This window comes from Cordyceps fumosorosea, assembly GCF_001636725.1.
Source record: "Cordyceps fumosorosea ARSEF 2679 chromosome Unknown scaffold_21, whole genome shotgun sequence".
NCBI classification, from domain to species: domain Eukaryota; kingdom Fungi; phylum Ascomycota; class Sordariomycetes; order Hypocreales; family Cordycipitaceae; genus Cordyceps; species Cordyceps fumosorosea.
In genome coordinates, this window is record NW_017387321.1 from 444,288 (window position 1) to 465,787 (window position 21,500).

Genomic DNA, 21,500 nt, shown 5'->3' on the forward strand with positions numbered 1-21,500 from the left:
TCCATGTCGGTTGATTTACGTGACGGACCGAATACTGTACAACTGCCACCGTTTCTTCTGTCCACACGGCGGAAGCCATTCCGCTCGAACGATGAGACCCTACATGTGGTCGATAAAACCTGGACCCCCCGGCATTTGTCGTCTGACACAAGTCTGAGAACGGCCGACCGCGGATCATCCTGGTATCAGTTCATCCCTACAGGGCGCGCCGAGTCCAGGCCGCACAAGCACCCCTGCCATCGGCGAGGCTGGTTCCGGGTCAATGACAAATGCGAAACAAAGAAAAAAAAATTACCGGGTTTTAGTGGTGGAGTGGGAAGAAGAAATGTTGCGGAATCAATGTTTGTGTCGCTAGTCTAGAAATGCTAGGCTGTCTGTCTATCTGTGAAGAAGATTATGTATTTACATGTCGTCGTGGTATAATTAATTTTTGTACATTTTCGCACCCACCGCCGTTTGTTAGCGGTGCGCCGCCGGGTCGCTGCTGTTGCTCAGGTACCCGGGCAGGCCGGGGTGCTGTAGACCCCCGGCGGCGCCCTCCTCGTACCGGACGGACCAGTCGACCGTCTTCTGTATGACCATCGGCTCCTGCTGCTGCTGGCCGTCGACCGAGCTGCCGGATTGGCCGTCGTCGGAGCGGTTCGCGGAGCGCGTCACCTCCGTCTCGGACAGGGGCACGACGCCGCGCGGCATGTCATCCTTACTGCTGCCGGTGTCCTTGTTGCTGCTGGTGCTCGTGTCCCCTCCACTAAGGGTAACGCCAGTGCCGGTGCCGGTGCCGGCGTTCTTCGACAGGTTCCGTAGCCGGTAGACGTTGTCGCGGGAGCGCGCTGAGCTGCCCCACGCGCCACCACCGCCACCGCCGCCGCCAGCGGCAGAGTTGTTGTGACTGCCGCTGCCGCTCATGTTTTGCACATTCATGACCATGCCGGTGTGGAAGCTCCGCAGGAAGGGGACGAGGGCGATGAGAAGCGCGGCGATGAGGGAGTAGCCGAGGGCGACCTGCTGCCAGACGAGCGGCGAGGTCACGCCGACCTGGGGGTCGGTGCTGGAGGCGTAGGCCTTGATGGAAATGGTGTAGATGCTCGTGAATACAGGGCAGCTGGAAGAAAAGGTCCTTGTTAACAAGAAAAACAGTCTGGGGCAACCTTGAGTTCGTTTTCTTGGTACGTACAGAATTCTCAACCCTAGTAGCACAGTCAGCACCCACTTGCGGGTCGTGCGCATCTGGAGAGACCAGACGAGCCCGTAAAAGACGCAGAGGACGGCGAGCTCGGTGATTCCGTCAAGAATTGCTATGATAAGCCAGCGCTGGCCGAGACCGGCGCACCGTCGAGGGTGGTGGCGATGGGGAGCTGTGGTGTTGGCAGAGGAGGAGGGTAGCAGGCCGCGGGTCGGGCAGCTGACGATGATGAGGAGGATGGAGGCGAAGGCGGCAGCGATGATGGCGGCGCGGATGACCACGCATATGCGGCGGACGGTGCGCATGGTGGCGGCGAGGAGGCGCTCGGTGGCAAGGAGGACGGCGAGCTTGGCCATGAAGAGGCCACATATGAAGATGGCCTGCGAGGCGAGGAGGAGCTATTGTTGTCGGCCATGTTAGCTTTTATATCTTCTCTCCTTCTCCTTGTCATTGACAGGGAGGGGGGAACAAACGCACCGATCCATTCTTGTGCTCGTTGCCTGCCGTGACGGAGCGCTTCGAGGTGCCCAGGCCCGAGGGCATGCCAGCGAAGAGGGCGGCGTACTGGGCGACGGCGAGGACGACGGCGGCGAGGACGGCGAAGTCGTCGCGGCCGAGCATGTGCTTGCGGACGTAGAGGCGGGCGCCGAGCGTCATGGCGACGAAGATGAGGCTGAGCAGCACGGCGATCCAGAGGGCGCCGCGCTTGTCGTCGGGCGCGATGACGGCGAACGCCGGGAGCTGCTCGACGGACTGGCGGCGGAAGGAGGAGGCCATGGTGGAAGAGGTGGAGGAGGCAATGGTGAGAGAGGCGGAGGAGGCCATGGTGAGAGAGGCGGAGGAGGCCCGTAGGCCGCGAGAGGGGAGAAGAGGCTCGATGATGACGGGCGGTTGTTTGGTGAGAAGAGGAGAGAAGGGAAGTATATTCAGGGGAGGAGGAGGCGGAGGAGATTGGGCGACGAGGCCATGAGAAGAGAAAAGAGGCGGGGCAGCCCTGCCAGGAGAGGCAGTGAGGGACCCGATCTTGTGGTTGTGGGCTTGTGGGCTTGTGGCTTGTGTTTTGTCGTGACTCGCGAAGAGGAGGAGTCGAAAAAAGAAGAAGAGATCGTTGGCTAAAAACTAGACAATTTCGCTAAAAGCTAGCGAAGAAAGTCGGTAGATGGAAGGGACGGTAGATGAAAGAAGTTGGAACGAGGCGTTGTGGCTAGAGGCCAAGACGGGAAGGTCGATGAAGCGAGGCGAACGACGCTTGGCCGAATCAAGGATGGAACAAAACGAACGGCGGCAGCACCATTCTATCCGATGTTTTGTTACTTTGGTTAGGTTACGCTGCTAATTTAACCCAGCTCTAATTTTTCCGCGGAAGAGTAAGAAAAAAAAAGAGGACGAACGAGGACGAACGGGGGGGGGGGGGCCAAAAATAGCAACAAAACCAGGCTCTCAATGCAAGTTTCGGGGCCCAACCCACATATAAGGGGAGCCCGCGTCAAGCCGCAAATGAGACAACTTGCAAGGGTCACTAAATCTCTTGACTCACCATCTCCACTCGCATCATCGAGCTGAGTTTGATGGAAGGGGAAAAAGGAGGGGAGGCAAAGGGGCGCCGCAGTGGAGGGGGAGGGAAGGGATGTGGGTGGTGGTCTGGTGGTGTAGATGAAGTTGCCGTTCATTGGCCAGGTTTCAAGAGTTTGTTGCATGGCGTGGTTATCAGTTGATGGCTCTCCCAATAGCGCGCGCCAAGCTGGCTCTTCTTTTCCCTTCTCACTGCTATAATACAAGGGGACTATAGCTTTCCGGTTTCCGGTTCGTTGCGGGGACAGTCGAGAGAAACAACACACACACACACACCCTGCTCTTTCAATTCTTCAACATCCAATCCAGTCCATCCATCCCGTTTGCTGGTGAATGTTGCCGCACAGACAATGGGAACGACGACGCTGTCGGAAAGCCGCAGCAGGATGGGAACCGCCGTCGCCGAGAGGCGCACGGAGCTGCGCCGTCGCACGTTTGAGATGATTGACGATGAGGAGGAGGACGAAGAGTTGACGGCGCGCGAGGAGCTCGCCAAGTTCGGCAACGAGAACGATAGGCGCGACATGGCCCGCATGGGCAAGATCCAAGAGATGAGGGTGAGTTTGCGCGGGTGGATGCGGGTTGAACGATGTGCTGGCTTGGTCAGTTTTCAGCTTGTTGGGGGCTGTTTTTTGCTAATGCCAAGATTTCTTGGCCTTGTTTGCTGTAGAGAAACTTCAAGTCCCTAACCGTGCTGGGGTTCTGCGCCATTCTCATGTGCTCATGGGAGTCGCTTTTGAGGTGAGTGGCAAGACCCCATCTACAACGTTAGCGTCGCGTCTGCGCGTGTGTTGTCATCGGAATACAAGCATGGCCTAACTTTCATCGCCCCAGCACCGCCTCACTCGCACTCACAAATGGCGGCTCGGCCGGGCTGATCTACACGTGGCTCATCGCCTGGGCCGGCTTCAACGCCGTGTACGCGTCCATGGCCGAGATGGCCTCGGTGGCGCCCACCACCGGCGGGCAGTACCACTGGGTGTCTGAGTTTGCGCCGCCGGGCTACCAGGCCTTTCTCAGCTACGTTGTTGGTAAGCCCATCGTCGAACTGTCGATTCAAGTTGCAAACTTGTGCTAATCGCGCCAAAACAGGCTGGCTCGGCGTCCTCGGATGGCAGACGCTCGTCACGTCCATCGCCTTCCAGGCCGGCACCGAGATCCAGGGTCTTCTCGCCCTCAATTACGACGAGTACGTGCCCTTGCGCTGGCACGGCACGCTGCTCGTCATCGCCGTCGTCGCCTTCGCGCTCGTCTTCAACACGCTGCTCGCGTCGCGCCTCAACCTCGTCGAGGGCGCCATCCTCGTGGTGCACGTCTTCGGCTTCTTCTGCGTGCTGGTACCGCTGTGGGTGCTCGCGCCGCGCACGCCTGGGAGGGTCGTCTGGACGCAGTTTCACGACGGCGGCGGCTGGGGCAACGTGGGGCTGTCGACGCTCATCGGCCTCATCACCAGCGTGCTGCCGCTACTGGGCGCGGACGCGTCGGTGCACATGGCGGAGGAGGTGCAGGACGCGGCGCGGACGCTGCCGCGGAGCATGATGTGGTCGATCAACCTCAATGGGTTGATGGGGTGGCTGACGGCGATTACCTTTTGCTACTGCATTGGTGACCTCGACCAAGGTAAGCGCATCATTAATTTGCTTGTCGGGCACCTTTTCCCGCACTCTGCTAACAACACACCCTTCAGTGTTGCAAACACGAACCGGATATCCCTTTATCCAGGTCATTTTCAACGTCACGCAGTCGTATCCGGCGACCAACTTCCTCACTTCAATCGTGCTGCTCATGGCCACTTTTTCGTGCGTCACCATCATGGCGTCGGCCTCGCGGCAGCTCTTCGCCTTTGCACGCGACCGAGGGCTGCCGTGCTCCGCGTGGCTCGCGCGCGTGCACCCCAAGCTCGGCGTGCCCGTCAACGCCGTGGTACTATCCGCGGCCATCTCGGTTCTACTATCGCTTATCAACATTGGCAGCACCGTCGCCTTCAGCAGCTTGGTGTCGCTGGGCTCCGGCACGCTCATGATCTCATACATCGTCTGCATCGGGTGCTTCGCGTGGCGGCGGTGGTGTGGCGGCCACGTCAAGGGCGCGCCCGCGATACCGGCGGCGCCGTTTTCGCTCGGCGCGTGGGGCTTGCCAGTCAACGCGGTGGCCGTGTCCTTCCTGCTGCTCGTCTTCGTAGTCGCCTTTTTCCCAGCGTCGCCACTACCGAACCTCAACGCCGCGTCGATGAACTGGTCGTCGGTCATCCTGACGGTCGTGGTGGTCTGGGCGATGGCATACTACTTCATCTGGAGCCGGCACGTGTACGAGGGCCCGGTCAAGTTCGTCAAGAGAGCCGCGGAGGACGAGCTGGACTGGGGAGCCAGTCAACAGTCGAGAACTCTATAGTAACACCGCGCGATAAGCAGCGCAACTCATAACATGATGGATGATTTCACCGTTCGATATGATGCATCTTTGCGTGACCTGAAAGCCAAGCCAAGCCAATACCGCGGCCCCTCACGGCTGGCTATCCATCGATAGAATCACGGCTATCCATCGATTGAGAAAAAAAGCGGCAATGGCCCGCGGGTGGCGTTGTTTCGGGCCGCCGCCACCCACGATCCCTAGGGCTTGGTTGGTTGGACGGACGGAGGTGTCGGTTCTTTTCCCAGACCAAGACGGGCCGGTATCCAGCTTCTATGTCGCTTCTAGCGGGCCATGTCGAAGCGCTCATCCACAATGGCGTGTCATGGCCTCATGACATGATTCGCAGGCTGTGCATAATCAAGGAGTGGGAGTGGTGAGGGAAGAGTGGTGAGGGAGGGACTGGTTTTGCGAGATGCAGGTTGCAGGTCTCCCGCGGGTCATCAATGCATGGCTGAAGAAGAAAACCCCACATGCCACGCACCACCTAACTACAGATAGTTTATGCAGAGAGATAAAGAGGAACTCGTACAGCCTCTTGTGTCACAGAAGTAACTGAAACTCGTACCACTCAGTATGAATCGCTGTTTTGGCCGTTTTGCTCAACGGGTAGTGGTGACTCTATTTAGTTGGCGCAACGCATAAAACGACTAGGAAACCCGCGCAAACGGAAGGAAAAAAAAAAAACTCTTCATCCCACCATGCAGCTGCAGCCCACCCTTGACCAAGCGTGGCATGGCGGAGGCGTCGCCAAGCACTATCGATGCAGCTAAATTAACCATCATGGGTTTTCTTTGGCTGTTTTCTCCATCTCTTGTTCCACGGCAGCCCTTCCAGGGCATGGAAGACTTCCCATGTACAGTACACCCATCACAGCGAAGCGCAATATAGATAAATCCGCGCTAGAGGCGGGACGAAGACCAGGTCTAGGCTGCGAGGCCTCGGAGGTTCTTGCCCATTCGATGAAGAGAAGCCGCAGTGGAGAGGGACAAGGTTTACGTTAGCTGTATTATAACGTTAGTAGTAGAAAAAGGCCCCCGTCGTATCCAGACCCCTCCCCCGAAAGAGACCCCATCGCCAATCTTGCCCGCTCAAGGAACCATAGAGGAGACGATGGCAGGCGAGGAGACGAGGCGATTTGTCGGAGAATGGTTACATTACATTGGGGCCCCTTCATCAACGTGGCCGCACGGGTTACATGCTGGCAATGGGCAAATGTGGTAAACAAATTTCTGTCTCCATGGCAGTTTTAATAGTCTTGCGCCAAGCATAGCCAGCATCTCTTTCTCTTCATCTTGCCGTCGGTTGTTGTCTGTTGTCTGTTGTCGTCCGTTGTTGAGCAAAACCACCCCAGCCAATCCGTTCTTTTTTTTAATCTCGCCTCCGCACTTGGTCTGGTCTTTTTTCTTCAGCACTAGATTGGCTTTGAGACATTTGACGACATTTGGCGTAGCTTATTTACTTCTAGAAGCCAACCCCAACCCAACACCACCAATCCATTCCAATCCCGTTCCCCCCCCTCCTCCTCCCTCGCATCTTGGAATTGCTGCTTGGCTCAAGCAGCTCACCTACTGCCACCATGACGGTTTCCGAGAAACATTCACAAACCGGGCACAATGCCACCCTCTACGATGACACCCGCAGCAGCAGCGGCAGCGACAGCACTCCCCACGATGTCTTCGGCGCCGAGGAGCACCACGACATCAAGTACAAGCGCCTCTCCTGGCAGCTCGTCGCCGTCCTCATGATTGCCGAGATCGTTTCCAACGGCATGCTCTCCCTGCCCTCGGCCTTTGCCGTCGTCGGCATGGTTCCCGGCATCATCATCATTGCCTTCCTCGGCATCTTCGCCACCTACACCTCGTGGCTGCTCGTCCAGTTCAAGTTGCGCCATCCCGAGGTGCACACCATGGCCGACGCCGGCTTCATCATGTTCGGCCCGATCGGCCGTGAGATCATGGCCTTTGGCACTTTCGCCTTTGCCATCTTCGCCACCGGTAGCCAGCTGCTCGCCGGCCAGATCGCCCTCGCTTCTCTAAGCGACAGCAAGCTCTGCAACGTCGTCTACACGGCCATCTTCACCGTCGCCTCGCTCGCCGTGTCTCTGCCGCGCACCTTTCACGGTCTGGGATACGTCTCCATCCTGAGCGTCCTCAGCATCTTGATTGCTGGCTTGGTCGCAATGGCCGCCGCTGGAAAGGAGCCCGTCATTGGCCGCTCCGTCGAGGTCGCCGTCACCTCGGACTTTTACTCTGCCTTTGCCTCCATCACGAACCCCGTCTTCTCCTTCGCCGGCCACTTCATGTACGTAACCGGTTACTTGCTTGTCCCTCCAAGCCCGCATCATTCACGCTGACATGCGCTCTCTCCCAGGTTCTTTGTCCTCATCTCCGAGATGAAGGAACCCAAGCACGCCATGCGATCAGCCTACTGCCTGCAGACCTTTACCACCATCTACTACATCATCTTTGCCGCCGTCACCTACGGCTATCTGGGAAGCAAGGTCTTGTCCCCGTCCTTTTCTTCGCTGTCGCCGTATTGGGCCAAGGTTTCGTATGGTATCGCCCTCCCGAATTTGCTGCTCGCAGGCGCCCTGTACGCCCACACGGCCGCGAAGGTCATCTTTGTCCGCCTCTTCCGCAAGTCCAACCATCTGCACAGCCATACCGTCGTCGGATGGAGCGCCTGGGTAATCCTGGTCGTATTCTGCAACGCATTGGCTTTCCTCCTCGCCACGGGCGTGCCCATCTTCAACTATCTTGTTGGTCTCGCTGCCTCACTGTTTGCCGCTTGGTTCACATATGGCGTGTAAGTGCATCCATCCGTTTCGTCATGCTAGTTTGGTCGCAATGTCAGTCACTAATGTTTTTTCTCTCTTAAAATTAGTGCCGGTATGTTTTGGCTTCACGACTCCTACCACGACGGCGCTGGCTTCCTCGAATGGCGTCGCCAATGGGGCCAATTCCTGCTTTGCGCATTCACCGTTCTGACTGGTGCCTTTATTTGCGTCGCTGGTTTGTACGTCACCATTCGCCAGCTTGTCGACGCCTATGCGAATGGCCAGATTCCCTCACCCTTCTCTTGCACTGCTTAGACCAAGTTTTTGATGAAGTGAACGTCGAAAAACAATGGAGAAGCAAGACTTTCCACGGTGCACGTCCACAGTGGAAGCTGTACATATATTAGCGAACTCGTGGACCATGCATGCACTTGCTATTCATGGCCGCCTGTGCCATTGTACATAGATGACATATGAGCGAGATGCATAACGTATGAATAAAAGGTTTGTGTATGATTCTTAAGAGTCGATGAAACAGTATAATTTGCAATATCCTATGCTTTGAATGGAACAGGCTGGCTGGGTCGAGATTTCCTCGGGATTCCACGTCGTTCTTGTGCACGCCCCACCAACACCCGCATGCGATGCTTCACTGCGCTCCTGGAACTCAATCTCTTCCATACTCACAGCTTCACTCTCGATCACATCCGAGTCGCATTTCCAGTGCCTCATTTCTATCCTCTTTTCACCCTGCTGAGGTCTTTTCCAAAATCGGCCGCGCAAACTCCCCAAGGTTAGCTTACTCCTGCTCGTGCAACATCACCCCGCTCGACCCCGCGCGACCTGGCCGTAATAAGCTTGGATAGCTTCCCAGCTTCCTCCCCAAGCTCGCTTTATCTCGACACACCCGCCGCCGACGCACTCGTGCACATTCTGACCCTCGCCAACAAACTCCGTCATGGCTTCCGAGACTGCTGACAAGGCCACCCGGCCTCGCGTCTTCTTCGACATCTCCATTGGCGGCAAGCCCTCCGGCCGCGTTGCCATGGAGCTCTACTCGGACCTCGTGCCCAAGACGGCTGAAAACTTCCGCGCCCTCTGCACTGGCGAGAAGGGCAAAGGCAAATCCGGCAAGCCGTTGCACTACAAGGGCTCCATCTTCCACCGCGTCATCAAGCAGTTCATGATTCAGGTTAGCTTTCATTCCCCCAATCCATTTGGCGCAAACGGCGCGTGCGCCATCTTGACCTCGGCTTCGTTGCTAACAGTCAACGCTCCCGCTCTTTAGGGTGGTGACTTCACCGAAGGCAACGGTACCGGTGGCGAGTCCATCTATGGCGCCAAGTTTGACGACGAGGATTTCCCCAAGAAGCACGACCGTCCTTTCCTCCTATCCATGGCCAACTCTGGTCCTAGTAAGTCCAGCGCCCCAACCCTTCGCGTAACTTCTTCTAACAATCTGAGCTAGACACAAACGGCTCTCAGTTCTTCATCACGACCGTCCAAACCCCCCATCTCGATAACAAGCACGTCGTCTTCGGTGAGGTCCTGAGCGGCAAGTCCATTGTCCGCCAGATCGAGAACCTACACACCTCGTCCGGCGACAAGCCCGAGAAGGAGGTCGTCATCGCCGACTGTGGTGAGCTCCAGGGCGACGAGGCCCTTGCCGCCGACGTCAAGGTGCCCGACGCCACCGGCGACCCCTACGAGGACTTCCCCGACGACTTCCCCGCCGAGCAGCAGCCCCTGCCTGCCGCCAAGATTCTGGAGATCGCTACCGCTTGCAAGGACTTTGGCAACAAGGCCTTCAAGGCCGGCGACCTGCACCTCGGTCTAGAAAAGTACGAAAAGGGCCTGCGGTACCTCAACGAGGACCCGGACCTGGACGGCGAGCCAGACACCACCCAGCCGGCTCTCACGGCCCTCCGCTTCTCCCTCAACAACAACAGCGCCCTGCTGAGCATGAAGCTGAAGAGCTGGGCCGAGTGCGCGCGCAGCGCATCGGCAGCGCTGGCGGCTGCGTCCGCCGCCAAGGACGCAGATCGCGCCAAGGCCCTCTACCGCCGCGGCGTTGCCAACGTCAACCTCAAGGACGAGGAGGCCGCCATCAAGGACCTCGAGGAGGCACACAAGCTGGCCCCCAACGATGCTTTGATTGTGAGCGAGCTGAATGCTGTCAAGACCAAGGCGTCGGCGCGCGCCGCCAAGGAGAAGGCCGCCTATAAGAAGTTCTTCCAGTAGAAGACTTATTTGTGTATTATTTACAGAGACAATCAAATAGGAGCCGACCGAGCTCTTTTTATCTAAGACAGAAATGAAAAATGTACATCTTGATTCTACCTTGTCGCCTTGCGTTTGACGTTGATGTAGTTGAGATAGAGTTTGCACGCCACCGATCACTGTTGACCGGGCTGCGATCTGGGTCCGCGCGGACTACAGGCACGGTCCGGAACTCAATCCCACGCTGATAGAAAGGTCAATTCCAAATCCAGCCTGTGACAAACGACGAGTGATTTCAAGGAATCACCTTGATTCTGGATGTTAGCTCGGCTCAAGCGGGTTCTCCAAATGCGACTGCAATGCCGCGACAGAGGTAGCCGACACCGGCATAGCCTCTTCCCATTCGGCACCGTGCTGGCTATCCGGCAGGCATGAATATCAATGGGTATTTTTGACCCAGTATCCGTACGCGAATCGTGGGTTTGAGCAGTTCACATCATATAGTAGAACGGCGACTGACGGTAACCCCCCCCTGGTCATCGCGTAACCCGCATCTCGCATCTCGACACCGCATCTTTCCAAGATACTCGGCAGAGCCGCAAATCCCTAGCTTCCCTCATGCAGGTTCTACAACATCGCTCGCCAAAAGTTGCGGTCCGTGGCCTCACCGGCGACATACACAGCCAATGGCATCATCCCGCCCGACCATGTGGAGCGTCAGGCGTCTGAATACATCAACCACCTACCCCGGTCCGTCCTGGCCTTGGCCGGGGTTCCAACTACCAGTGAATCTCTCACGGGGAGGCTTCTCCTCGTGTACATACGGAAGCGTTGCGTTGGGGAAGGGCATCGTGACCCCGGGAAATCGCTGTCGAGATGAAGAGTGGCGGAAGGGACCCTTGTCGAGGATGCAAGGCTGGGTGCAATGACTTATATCAACGGTCTTCCCAGGTCGCAAAATCGGCCTCCTTGAACGATGCGACCATGAAGACGGGCAAGTTGATGGGTGGCTCTATCAACACCGCGACCTTCTCAAAGTGCAAGAGATAGTCCACCTCGTGTAAAGTTTCCGAATTGTCTGTCTGACCATTTCTGGTACGCCATGTTTCTTGCGCCTGCGCTCATTCTCGGGGCAGCGCCTATGCCCGCGGCGGCTGGCGACACCTTCTACAAGCTCGACACGCCCGGTAAGTCAAAGAGACTGCCCCTTCAGTTACCCCAGACGCGGCTCACTTACACGCATGGCCTAGACGAGATCCGGCAAAGCGCTAGGACACTCGCCTACGACCTCGTCACCTTTTACAAGGGCAACCAGTCCGGGCAGATCCCCGGCATGCTGCCCGGCCCGCCGGCCACCGGCACCGGCGACTACTACTGGTGGGAGGGCGGCGCCATGATGGGCACCTACGTCGACTACGTCCACCTGACGGGAGACACCAGCTACAACGACGTCGTCGCGCAGGGCCTGCTCTTCCAGTCCGGCCCGGACGCCGACTACCAGCCGCCCAACCAGACCATCGGCCTCGGCAACGACGACCAGGGATTCTGGGGCATGGCTGCTATGCTCGCCGCCGAGACGCGCTTCCCGGACCCGCCGCCCGCGCAGCCGCAGTGGCTGGCGCTGGCGCAGGCCGTGTGGAACACGCAGGCAGAGCCGGCTAGGTGGGACGAGGCGTGCGGCGGCGGGCTGCGCTGGCAGAGGCAGTTCTTCAACAACGGCTACAGCTACAAGAACGGTAAGCCCACCCCTGGAACCTTGCCTGTCGATTTCGTGTTGGATATGGTGGGTTGCTGACGTCGCTGGGTTACGAATATAGCCATTGCAAACTCCGTCTTCTTTAACCTCGGCGCGCGGTTGGCGCGGTACACGACCAACGACACGTACGCGCAACGCGCGGCGCAGACGTGGGACTGGCTCTGGGACGTCGGGTACATTGACAACGAGAATTGGCACGTCTACGACGGCGGCCACGTCGAGCACAACTGCACCGACATCAACCGGCTCGAGGTCTCGTACAACCCGGCGCTGCTGATCCAGGGCTCGGCGTTTCTGTACAACTACGTACGTTGCTGCTGATGACGACCGTCGGAAAACAGCTTCCTCGTGTGTTGCGATCGCAGCGAGCTAACGTGCGGACATCTTCCAGACCAACGGAGCCGAAAAGTGGAAGTACCGCATCACCACCATGCTTGACTCGTTCCTCAAGGAGTTCTTCCGGGACGGCGTCATCTTCGAGACCGATTGCGAGACGCGCGACCCGCCATGTACGACCGACATGCTCTCCTTCAAAGGCTACTGCTTGCGGTGGCTAGCCGTCACCACACAGCTCGCGCCATTCACGCGCGAAGCCATCGTGCCGGTACTGACGGCGTCGGCGCGCGCCGCTGTGCGGCAGTGTACCGGCCCGCCGACCGGTCGCCGCTGCGGCTTCTATTGGACCACGGGCGGCAGCGGCGTGTTTGTCGATCCCAAGGTGGACAACACTACCGGCGTAGGCGAGGCCATGGACGTGCTTGCGGCGGTCATGAGCCTGCTTATCGACGGGGCCGAGGCGCCGGTCACAGCGGCGGACAGGGGAACCTCCAAGGGCGACCCCAACGCGGGCCAGCCTGGCGCCAAAACGAAGGTGAGGCAGTGGCGGAGTATCACGGCGGCGGACAGGTTCGGCGCGAGCGTGGTGACTGTGCTGTATGTGATGGGGCCTGCGCTGTTGCTGGCGTGGATCTGCGTGGATGAGACAAAAGGTGAGGGTAAGGTGAAGGATGCTGAAGTTCCGGAAGCAAGTAGTAGTCAGGCTTCATAGTCGCTCCGATCTACAGTCAGTGTGTATAGGCTCTAATGATATCCCGAATGAAGTCTATATCTAATCGTGTCGCATTCTTTGCGTTTACTCCTTTATGCCATTTTCTCGTGCGGCCTTGCTGCCGACATTGAGTTCCAAGGTTACCTGTAGAATCATTAGCGATGTTTATATGGCCAACGGCTCTTTCAGGATGTAATTGATACGCACTGGCCCGTCATTTACCAGGGCAACCTCCATCATGGCCTGAAATCTGCCGTCCTTGACGCGGTCAGCTTGGTAGCCTGACTGTACTTTCTCGACGAAGTACTGGTAAAGCCGCCGGGCCTCCTCAGGATTGGCGGCGCCATGAAAGTCAGGTTTTGTTCCCTTTGTCGTTTTGGCGAGCAGAGTGAATTGCGATACTGCATCTCCAGCATTAGCAAGCCAGCCCTGTGGCGCAAGAAGTACACGTCATACCACACAGCACTTCACCGCCAATGTCCGTAACATTCTTCTTCCACTACATCGACAGGTTAGTTCTGCAGCCGCAGGTGAAAAGGGCTGCGGGGTACATGCCCTGCCGCCGGCCTCGTCGTCCCAGAGCTTCATGCGTAGCACCTTGTTTGCCATGGACTCTATGTCCTGTTCAGTGTCACCAGGGGCCACGGCCGCGAAGACGAGGACACCGCGGCCAATGGACGAAACGAGCTCCCGGTCGACCGTGACGGAGCCCGAGAGGACTCGTTGCAGTATTGCTGCAGCAACGTCAACGTGATGGCCGGGTCAGACTGCAACTGTGCGCACCTTTCATTCTGCTATCGTGCTACGTGGTGGTGAGGGACAAAGGCCACGAATGGAAACGGCAGGAAATGGAGAAAATGAGTAAGCAGAATTGTGTGTATTTTTGGCAATGAAATAAGATTCGTCAATTGGTGTAACTTTTTCGGATCAACAAAGTCTGCCGGACTGGTGGCAATCCAATCTATGTATGTACCTGTTATCTCGCTTCTGAGGCCTGGCAGATCTGGCCGTGCACTCCTGAACCTTCTCCCCCTAAGAAACGCGTTAGTGCAGCTTAAGTCACGTGAGTCACAAGGTATCGCTCTAACAGGCTGTCTTATAATTCAAGTACCTCTGCCCATGGGCGTGCAGTTGTCGTCTACACGCTGGCGCTCATCTCACAACAACGAAGCAATATTGCCTCACTGCTCAAGGTTTATAAAGACATGAATACTGATTGGAAAAGCAACCGTAATTCTTTTTTCCAAAATAATCATGGCACAACAGTTATTACCTGTCCCGCGCATTGTCACCGCAAGCTCTTGGTTGCAAGGTACAAGACAGGCGCTAGTCCTGTTGCAGATAGGTACCTCACACACCTCCTTCTGCTATCACATCTCCATTTGACTTTCTCTTCATTGCCGTCGACAGTCAGCCCAATCAACCATCTCCAGAGGCATTCATTGGCCGGACCATCACCAGCCGTCACGCTCATCCTGCTGCGCAGACTACTGCGGGCAATTATATTAGCCACTCGAGGTGCAACAACCCCGCGCTTATCCGACCGACGGGTCTTCAGACCAGTCCCTCGCACTCCTGCGTAGAACATCTTCAATCACGCGCCGATCACCCTGCTACGAACCACCTATACCCGCCCGAGATACGACTTTCCCGCGTCGCTGCGCGCCAGTGTATTCATCATGGCGGCCCGAAAACTACAACAAGAGGTCGACAAGTGCTTCAAAAAGGTCGCCGAAGGCGTCGCGGAGTTTGAATCTATCTATGACAAGATTGAACTCTCAAATAACCCGGCACAAAAGGAAAAGCTTGAAGATAACTTGAAGCGTGAAATCAAGAAGCTCCAGCGCCTTCGAGACCAGATCAAGACATGGGCCGCGAGTAATGACATCAAGGACAAGGCTCCATTGCTAGAACATCGCAAACTAATAGAAACCGTGTGGTCCCCCTCCCTCCCCCTTGCCTGATCCTGCCGGCAATACCATGCTGCAGATGAACAAGTATGGATGAAAACAGCATACTGACGCTCTCTGCTCTCTAGCAAATGGAAAGGTTCAAAGCGGTCGAAAAAGCAATGAAGACAAAAGCCTACTCCAAAGAAGGGTTATCAGCGGCAGCGAGACTTGATCCCAAAGAGCAAGCCAAGGTCGAAGCGGGCGAGTTTCTGGGTAACCAGGTTGACGAACTGGAGCAACAGATCGAGTCATTAGAGGCCGAGAGCGAGCAGCTACAGGCGACAATGAAGAAGGGCAAAAGCCATTCTCATAAGGCGGATCGCATTGCCGAGATCGAGCGAATAATGGAACGGCACAAGTGGCATCAAGGCAAGCTGGAGCTTATCCGGCGGTCCCTGGAGAACGGTGGTGTCGAGACGGAGCAGGTAAATGATCTTGAGGAGAGCATCCGCTATTATGTTACGGACGCTACCAACCCTGAATTCATGGAAGACGAGGAAATGTACGACGAGCTCAACCTAGAGGATGATGAGGGTGTCTTTGGCATGGGTGTGGACGGCGAGAGGGGGTCATCACAGGACAACCAATCCATACAAGACGACCCAGAACCGGTTTCCGAGCCTGCGCCCAAGGCTTCTCGAAAATTGGCAAAGGAGAACGAATCGAGGAAGGGGGCTGCTCAAACAAAATCACCGTTACCAGCACTCGCTACGCTGCATACGCCGCTGTCGACAATAAGCAATGGCGCGAGTGCCAGCATGAAGCCTGCGACGATACCAACAAGAGCGCCTGGCGAAATCTTAAAGTACGCCTCCGCGGCGGCTGCTGCTGCGGCAAGCGACAAGAACGTAGGGATATCACCGTTGCCCCCGCCTCCTGGCAGCACGGGCATCTCGTCTCACCCTTCAGGTCCGTCGGCCGCCAACTCGCCCGCCGTGGCAGCTGCCCAGCCTGCACAGCAAACGCCGCTACAAACGCCAGCGGCCATCGCCACCCCGGCCGAAGAGCCCGCCCCGGAGCCGGCTCCGGTGCCGGCCGCGCCTGCGCCGACGACAGGACGCGGGTCCAGGAAGTCCAAAGCTGCGGGCAAGCAACCCGTGCCTGCCGTCGAAGCCAAGGACGGGCCGGCGACGAACGGCACGACGCTGAACGGCGCCAAGTCCAAGATGCAGGCACAAGTCGCCGAAGAGGAGAGCATATACCATCTGCCTTCCTCGCTGCAGGACCTGGTAGAGTCCTACGAGATGGCCCGTAAGAACCCGCCATCGGTGTTGGCCCCGTCGACGCAGCGGCTCCTAGAAGCCAGCCAAGCCAACTGCCCGGACCAACGTGACGCCGACGCGCCGCGGTCCTACAGACCGGAGCAACCCATCCCGCAGGTCGTGTCCAGCTTCCCACGCACGCCACTCCCCATCTTCGACGACCCACGGCTGTACCAGCGCATCGACTCGGACACGTTGTTCTACGTGTTTTACTACAGACAAAACACTCAGCACCAACTTCTCGCCGCTAAGGCGCTCAAGGACAACAGCTGGCGGTTTCATAAGCAATATCAAACGTGGTTCCAGCGACACGAAGAGCCCAAGAGCATCACGGAAGAGCACGAACAAGGAACATATAGGTTCTTTGATTACGAGTCTACTTGGTAAGCGAGCACGTGTGATTCAAATTCAAGAAGGAGAAGGAGAAGGAGGAGAAGAAGAAGAAGAAGAGGAATGAGAACGATGATGCGAGGGGGGCTCCGCTGGAGCTTTCCGCCACGAATTTGGACCGGCTGACTCAAGATGCTACAGGATGAACCGCAGAAAAGCGGACTTCAAGTTTGCCTACAAGTTCCTCGAGGATGAGGTATAATCAGGATCCTGATAATGCCCGCGGCTAGGAGGAAAGGAGAAGAGGAGAAGTACTGTACACATTGTTCAAGGGAATTATACTATGGGCGTTTTTTTCTTTTCGTTTTGCGGGTAATCGGAGTAAGAATGCTCAGTTCCCTGGGTCAAGCTGGACTTTTGAGCGGTGCATTTTTGCTTTTCTCCCCCTTGCACTAACTCAAGAGAAATCAGATATAGGGTTTGTTTATGATATTTCTTTTCTGCATTCTTTCGGACAGGTTCCGTGTCTCTGATACAGATACTCACTGAACGAGGAGACGGAGCGAAACTTGTCGCTGCGGTTGGCACTGTCTTTGTTCTGTTCGTTTATGTATCTGCCTCTGCTTATACGGATACAACGTTGCTGCGCAAAAGGCCTCGTTTCAGAATACTTGACTCAATGAACAGCAGGCATTTGGCAGCGAACAGACCTGTACTTTGTCTTTTCTCTGCGTGCCCAAGGATGTGGTGTTGGCGAATGCCTAACTGAAGGTATGATTAGGAGGTGTGATGAAATGCAGGAGGTGATGGAGCGGAAGACAGAGTAAGAGAGCAAGATTTACTAAAGAGGGACGTAAAATCAATGAAGAAACCCCAAAGTAAAGAGGGGGCAGGGATTGGGGAGGGAGGTTGACAACTACTTTGCGGCTGAAAGAGAGCCGGCTGATGTTGGGGGCAAGTGACCACACGATCAACAAGGTATAGCCTACTAACTTTGCGTATTCCCTGCGCAAGGGATGATCGGGAATTAGAGCGACATTTTATTTGCAGACGGAAAACGACGCAGACGAATAGCCGTAAGAGGAAGTTAACTAGGGGGGGGGGGGCACACATGAATCCAAAAATACCGCGACAGAACGCCTTTTGCAGGGTCCCGCGGTTTAGGAGACAGCTCCCCCGGGTGCCACCTTCAGCTCATCACCGATATTGAAACAATGACCGAGGGGGGATACTTTGGCTTTACGGTTGGGCGTTCTTCGCTTTGCTAACTGACTAGCGGTGATGATGACGATTTAATTCACTCATGTTCTTTTTCTGGAGGAAGTGAGGGGGTGGGTGGTGAACACGTGCGAAGGGGAAAGCAGAGTTGCGCCCCGGTTCGGAGACCAAGAGTTGGGTTGTTCTTTTTGGAAGTTGAAGAACAAGACTAAGAAAAACGCCAAGGCTTCTGGAAGGTGTTGTGGAACGATTGAGCCAACGCAAGCGGCCTGGGGAGGAGGGCTCCAGGCTTTGGATTTTGGTGTTACGCCTGCAACGATGGGTGAGAGCATGCAGGCCCCGATGAGGTTGTGCATGTTCGTAAACTTGGTAAGAAAGCGGCTTGGGAGGAGGAGGGGGGGTGGGCTGTAGGGGGGGGGAGGGTGGTGGTTGATCTTGTCGGTGTGTGTGTGAGAGAAACGCTGACTGAGTCCTTCATTTTGCATCGTCTGATACGCAGTGTCTGGTGCTGTACTTGAGGCTGGGGCCGCTTCTGTGCCTGGAATTGATGCGATATTTTCGGCGCATGCAGGTATCGTGCAGGTTGCTCTCCATCATGGCCCTTTCTTTCGTCTCTTCCCCATCTGGCGGTGCCCATTTCAATGGCCGCCCCATGAATGGGCGATGACCGGTTTCCAGACAGGGTCCCCCCCGGTCATTAGTTGTGGGTGGTGTTTTAGCTTGGGGCGACTTTGTGTTATTGAACTGGGTGGCTGGCGATGAGTGAGGCTCCGTGGTCTAGGTCTAGTTATCTGCATCAAGTTAGGTTTGCTTTGGGGGGAAGGGAGGGGGAGGAAACTGGGAATGTGACGTTCGGCTGCCGGGGAGAAATCGGCGCCAATATTCGAGGGTTCCCTGCAAGGCCCGGACAATGGACAACGGGATATTAGGATGGGAGTATGGCGACTTGCCGAAAGTGATGGCAACATCGCAAGACGAGTGCTGCCGACACAAAACATTGTATCAAGCAATTGGAGACAACAAATTGGTTGAAAAAGGAATTTGGCTACGCACCAATTCTTAGCGTGTTAGGGTGCCTACACCGTTAGAGAAGCTGCCAAAGAATTGTTTGCCAGCTGCCAGCTGCCAGTGCTGGCACCTGCCAAGCAGACTTGAACTTCTTGCAAACACTAGCAGAATGCAAATCATTTCTTCCCCGTAATCAATTGAGCGGCGTTAACCTCGGTGAATCGTGTCTTTTATTCAAAGAACGAGAAATGCGATTGCTAATCGCCCGAGCTAGGTGGGAATGCCCAGAGAAGCAGAAACGGCACCGAGGCATGTGCCCACGCCGCCTACCCTGCAAAGTGCGTCTACTCTACCAGCTACCTACCTACTCGACTCATCGATTCGACGGGTCAGAGACTACGGGGAAACAAGCGCTCTGATGGTTAAAAAAGAGCCCCATCTGCGCGATTTAGAAGTCGACGGTACGTTTGTCTGCTAATCCGCGTCCTTTTGTTGGTTTCTGGTTGCGAGAACCGATCTTGCGGTGAACATGAAGAGGGGACCTTTGCTACTCTGCCGTCACCAGCATAGCAAAGCACGAGCACATACGGGTACAAATATACATACGTGCAGCATCCATCAAGCAAGCGCGGGGAGGAAGAAAGCCCAGGAGCGCCATCGGGACCTCCGAAAGCAACATGGGTAATTATGGAGTGGCGATTCGTCGACCGTCCAATTGTCGCTCGCTGGAGCAGCCCAAGGAAAGATGCCGGGATCCTAGCCCAGAGGGTCCCAAACGGCTCTCTATTCCGGCTCCATATCCCCGTCAGGTGATGGCAAGCCTTGCTACTTGGGAGCTGGGGAGAGGGATGGTGGTGGTGTCGCTGATCACTAGTGGTGGGCGATGGGTGGTGGGAGTGGTAGTGGTGGTGGTGGTGGTGTGCCAATGCCTGTCGCGGCCCGGCTGGGGTTATGGAAGGGTCAATTCGAAGCCTGCATGGAAGCTTTCCATCGTTCGACGCCACCGGCCACTGGAGACGACAAAGGGCCAACGCACACAGGTGGCTTGCGAAAGAGGCCCTCCGACAGCCATGACCACTGGCTCTTCGCTGCCCCCACCTGTGAAGAGAAGGCTTATCGCCAGGCACTTTTCTCTTGCAGGGGTCCCTATGCTGGGCGATTGCTGGCCACATCTCTCGTAACAACCAGGTGTGGGCTTCCTGCAGACAAGTCTTGAGGCGGAGCGCAATAACTAGTGGTCACCATTGTCAGTACTATGCACGTTGGCAGGGCCCTCTCCAGACCAAGCAGTTCATTATGGTCCATATAGGACCAATTGCGGCGGCTGTGGCTATACTATCCTCTCTTATTTTGTTATCGAATGGGCGAGCCCGATTGCCACCACGATATCGGTACCGCAAAGCACACAGGTCCTTGCAGCACTGGGAGTCTGCGTGTTCGAAACTCAAGCCACGCCCTGCACGTCGTCGCTGACGTAGAGCGATTTAGCGCTCGCCCCAAGCCAGCCCAGGTGACCCGACCAGCACTTGCGCCAATAACAGTTGGCACCATCAATCACCTGGCAGAGAGAGGGACGCTCTGGCAGCCAATGCAATCGGTAAAGGAACGGTTTAGCGTATTAAGAGCCCACCAGACTTGGTTCGCATTACACCGTCTGTTTCCGAACTTGCGGCAATGTCTTTTGACTCCGTTATTCCATGCTATGTACATGGAACAGATGCCTCGCTCTTGGGGCGCAGCAGCTACAGTATGTGAGTAAGTGGGCGCGCTAGCTCACAAGTCTACATACTACTGTAAGTACAGTCACCAACACTCCGGTGCAAGTGTCCCACAGCATACCTGCCCGCGCTAGTTGCCTTGCGCCGTCTCTGCTCAGACAACAAGCAAACCAATGTTTCGGCAGGGAGTTAATAGGATGCACACGATAGGTGGCTGAAATTCAGGTTCATAAATGCGATATCGTCTCGTTCACGCCGATAACAAGCAATATTCAGATTGCTAATGCGGCTGGTACGGCGGCAAGTTCCTCTGAGCGGCCCTTGCTTTGCGTTTATTAGCTTGACCGGTGGCAAGCTACAGGAAGCAGGGGGTTCACTTCATCCATCATCCTGGCTCAGAGAATCCAAGAAGAGACCCCTTGTGCGGCATGGGCAGGGACGAAGAGCCGCCCAAGATCTGTATGCACCCCACTGTGGAAAGTGCACAGCTTGCCGCTTTCTCTCCAACCAGTCTGAAGAGCACCTGGCATGATAAGTGCAGCACTACTAGACTCGCGCTCTCGTGTCGACAAGAGCTTCCGCGCCTTGGCTATATTAGGCCTCAGCCTGGGAAAGACTAGAATCGATGACTACGTCAAGAAGGATTCCGGGTCTTGTGGGCGACCTTTTGCTTTAGGATGGAGGTGGCTGAACAAGGCCCATGGTGAGCGAGATCGGATCTCCGCGGCTGATGAGGCCAGTCCAGTGACGACAGAGGGACAATTGGCTGTTTTGGAGCTTGTTGCTTGGCTCGCTGGCGGTGCACCTGCCAAACTGCGATGTGTATTCACATGGTGGTGCTCGCTTACCAGCCACGGTGGGCTCCGTTAATACAGGGCCCTGCATTCGTTCTCTTCTGGCTTGTCCACAGACAGACCCGTCATCGAAAAATGGTGACAAGTCGGGCAAGGCGTCGCAGCAGGGGGGCCGCTGTCCGCCATCCATCCATCACGGAACTGCATCAACAGCAGGACACCCTCCTCCACCTCGCCGCCCCCCCCCCCCC

At 56.4% G+C, this 21,500-nt stretch overlaps 7 protein-coding genes across 7 annotated transcripts; 5 read left to right on the forward strand and 2 right to left on the reverse strand.

Annotated features, from left to right (window-relative positions):
- Positions 1-459: 459 nt before the first annotated feature.
- On the reverse strand, positions 460-2,008 carry ISF_07420 (hypothetical protein; the record flags this gene model as incomplete). Its single annotated transcript, XM_018851023.1, has 3 exons — positions 460-1,102; positions 1,175-1,581; positions 1,661-2,008. 3 exons carry the CDS (start codon positions 2,006-2,008, stop codon positions 460-462), a joined length of 1,398 nt encoding a protein of 465 aa, XP_018701935.1.
- A 1,097-nt stretch (positions 2,009-3,105) lies between these two features.
- Positions 3,106-5,146, forward strand: ISF_07421 (Amino acid/polyamine transporter I; the record flags this gene model as incomplete). Its single annotated transcript, XM_018851024.1, has 5 exons — positions 3,106-3,312; positions 3,426-3,496; positions 3,590-3,786; positions 3,848-4,375; positions 4,443-5,146. 5 exons carry the CDS (start codon positions 3,106-3,108, stop codon positions 5,144-5,146), a joined length of 1,707 nt encoding a protein of 568 aa, XP_018701936.1.
- Positions 5,147-6,743: 1,597 nt separating this feature from the next.
- ISF_07422 (amino acid transporter) lies at positions 6,744-8,258 on the forward strand (the record flags this gene model as incomplete). The annotated part of the gene is made up of 3 exons (XM_018851025.1): positions 6,744-7,468; positions 7,538-7,972; positions 8,051-8,258. 3 exons carry the CDS (start codon positions 6,744-6,746, stop codon positions 8,256-8,258), a joined length of 1,368 nt encoding a protein of 455 aa, XP_018701937.1.
- Positions 8,259-8,901: 643 nt separating this feature from the next.
- On the forward strand, positions 8,902-10,184 carry ISF_07423 (cyclophilin D; the record flags this gene model as incomplete). Its single annotated transcript, XM_018851026.1, has 3 exons — positions 8,902-9,135; positions 9,232-9,358; positions 9,412-10,184. 3 exons carry the CDS (start codon positions 8,902-8,904, stop codon positions 10,182-10,184), a joined length of 1,134 nt encoding a protein of 377 aa, XP_018701938.1.
- Positions 10,185-11,265: 1,081 nt separating this feature from the next.
- On the forward strand, positions 11,266-12,967 carry ISF_07424 (Mannan endo-1,6-alpha-mannosidase; the record flags this gene model as incomplete). The annotated part of the gene is made up of 4 exons (XM_018851027.1): positions 11,266-11,350; positions 11,414-11,899; positions 11,981-12,225; positions 12,311-12,967. The coding sequence occupies 4 exons, from the start codon at positions 11,266-11,268 to the stop codon at positions 12,965-12,967; spliced, it is 1,473 nt and encodes a 490-aa protein (XP_018701939.1).
- An 84-nt stretch (positions 12,968-13,051) lies between these two features.
- On the reverse strand, positions 13,052-13,757 carry ISF_07425 (deacylase; the record flags this gene model as incomplete). Its single annotated transcript, XM_018851028.1, has 4 exons — positions 13,052-13,111; positions 13,175-13,368; positions 13,519-13,701; positions 13,751-13,757. 4 exons carry the CDS (start codon positions 13,755-13,757, stop codon positions 13,052-13,054), a joined length of 444 nt encoding a protein of 147 aa, XP_018701940.1.
- Positions 13,758-14,646: 889 nt separating this feature from the next.
- ISF_07426 (CCR4-NOT transcription complex, subunit 3) lies at positions 14,647-16,773 on the forward strand (the record flags this gene model as incomplete). The annotated part of the gene is made up of 3 exons (XM_018851029.1): positions 14,647-14,901; positions 15,006-16,564; positions 16,713-16,773. 3 exons carry the CDS (start codon positions 14,647-14,649, stop codon positions 16,771-16,773), a joined length of 1,875 nt encoding a protein of 624 aa, XP_018701941.1.
- Between the last annotated feature and the right edge of the window lie 4,727 nt (positions 16,774-21,500).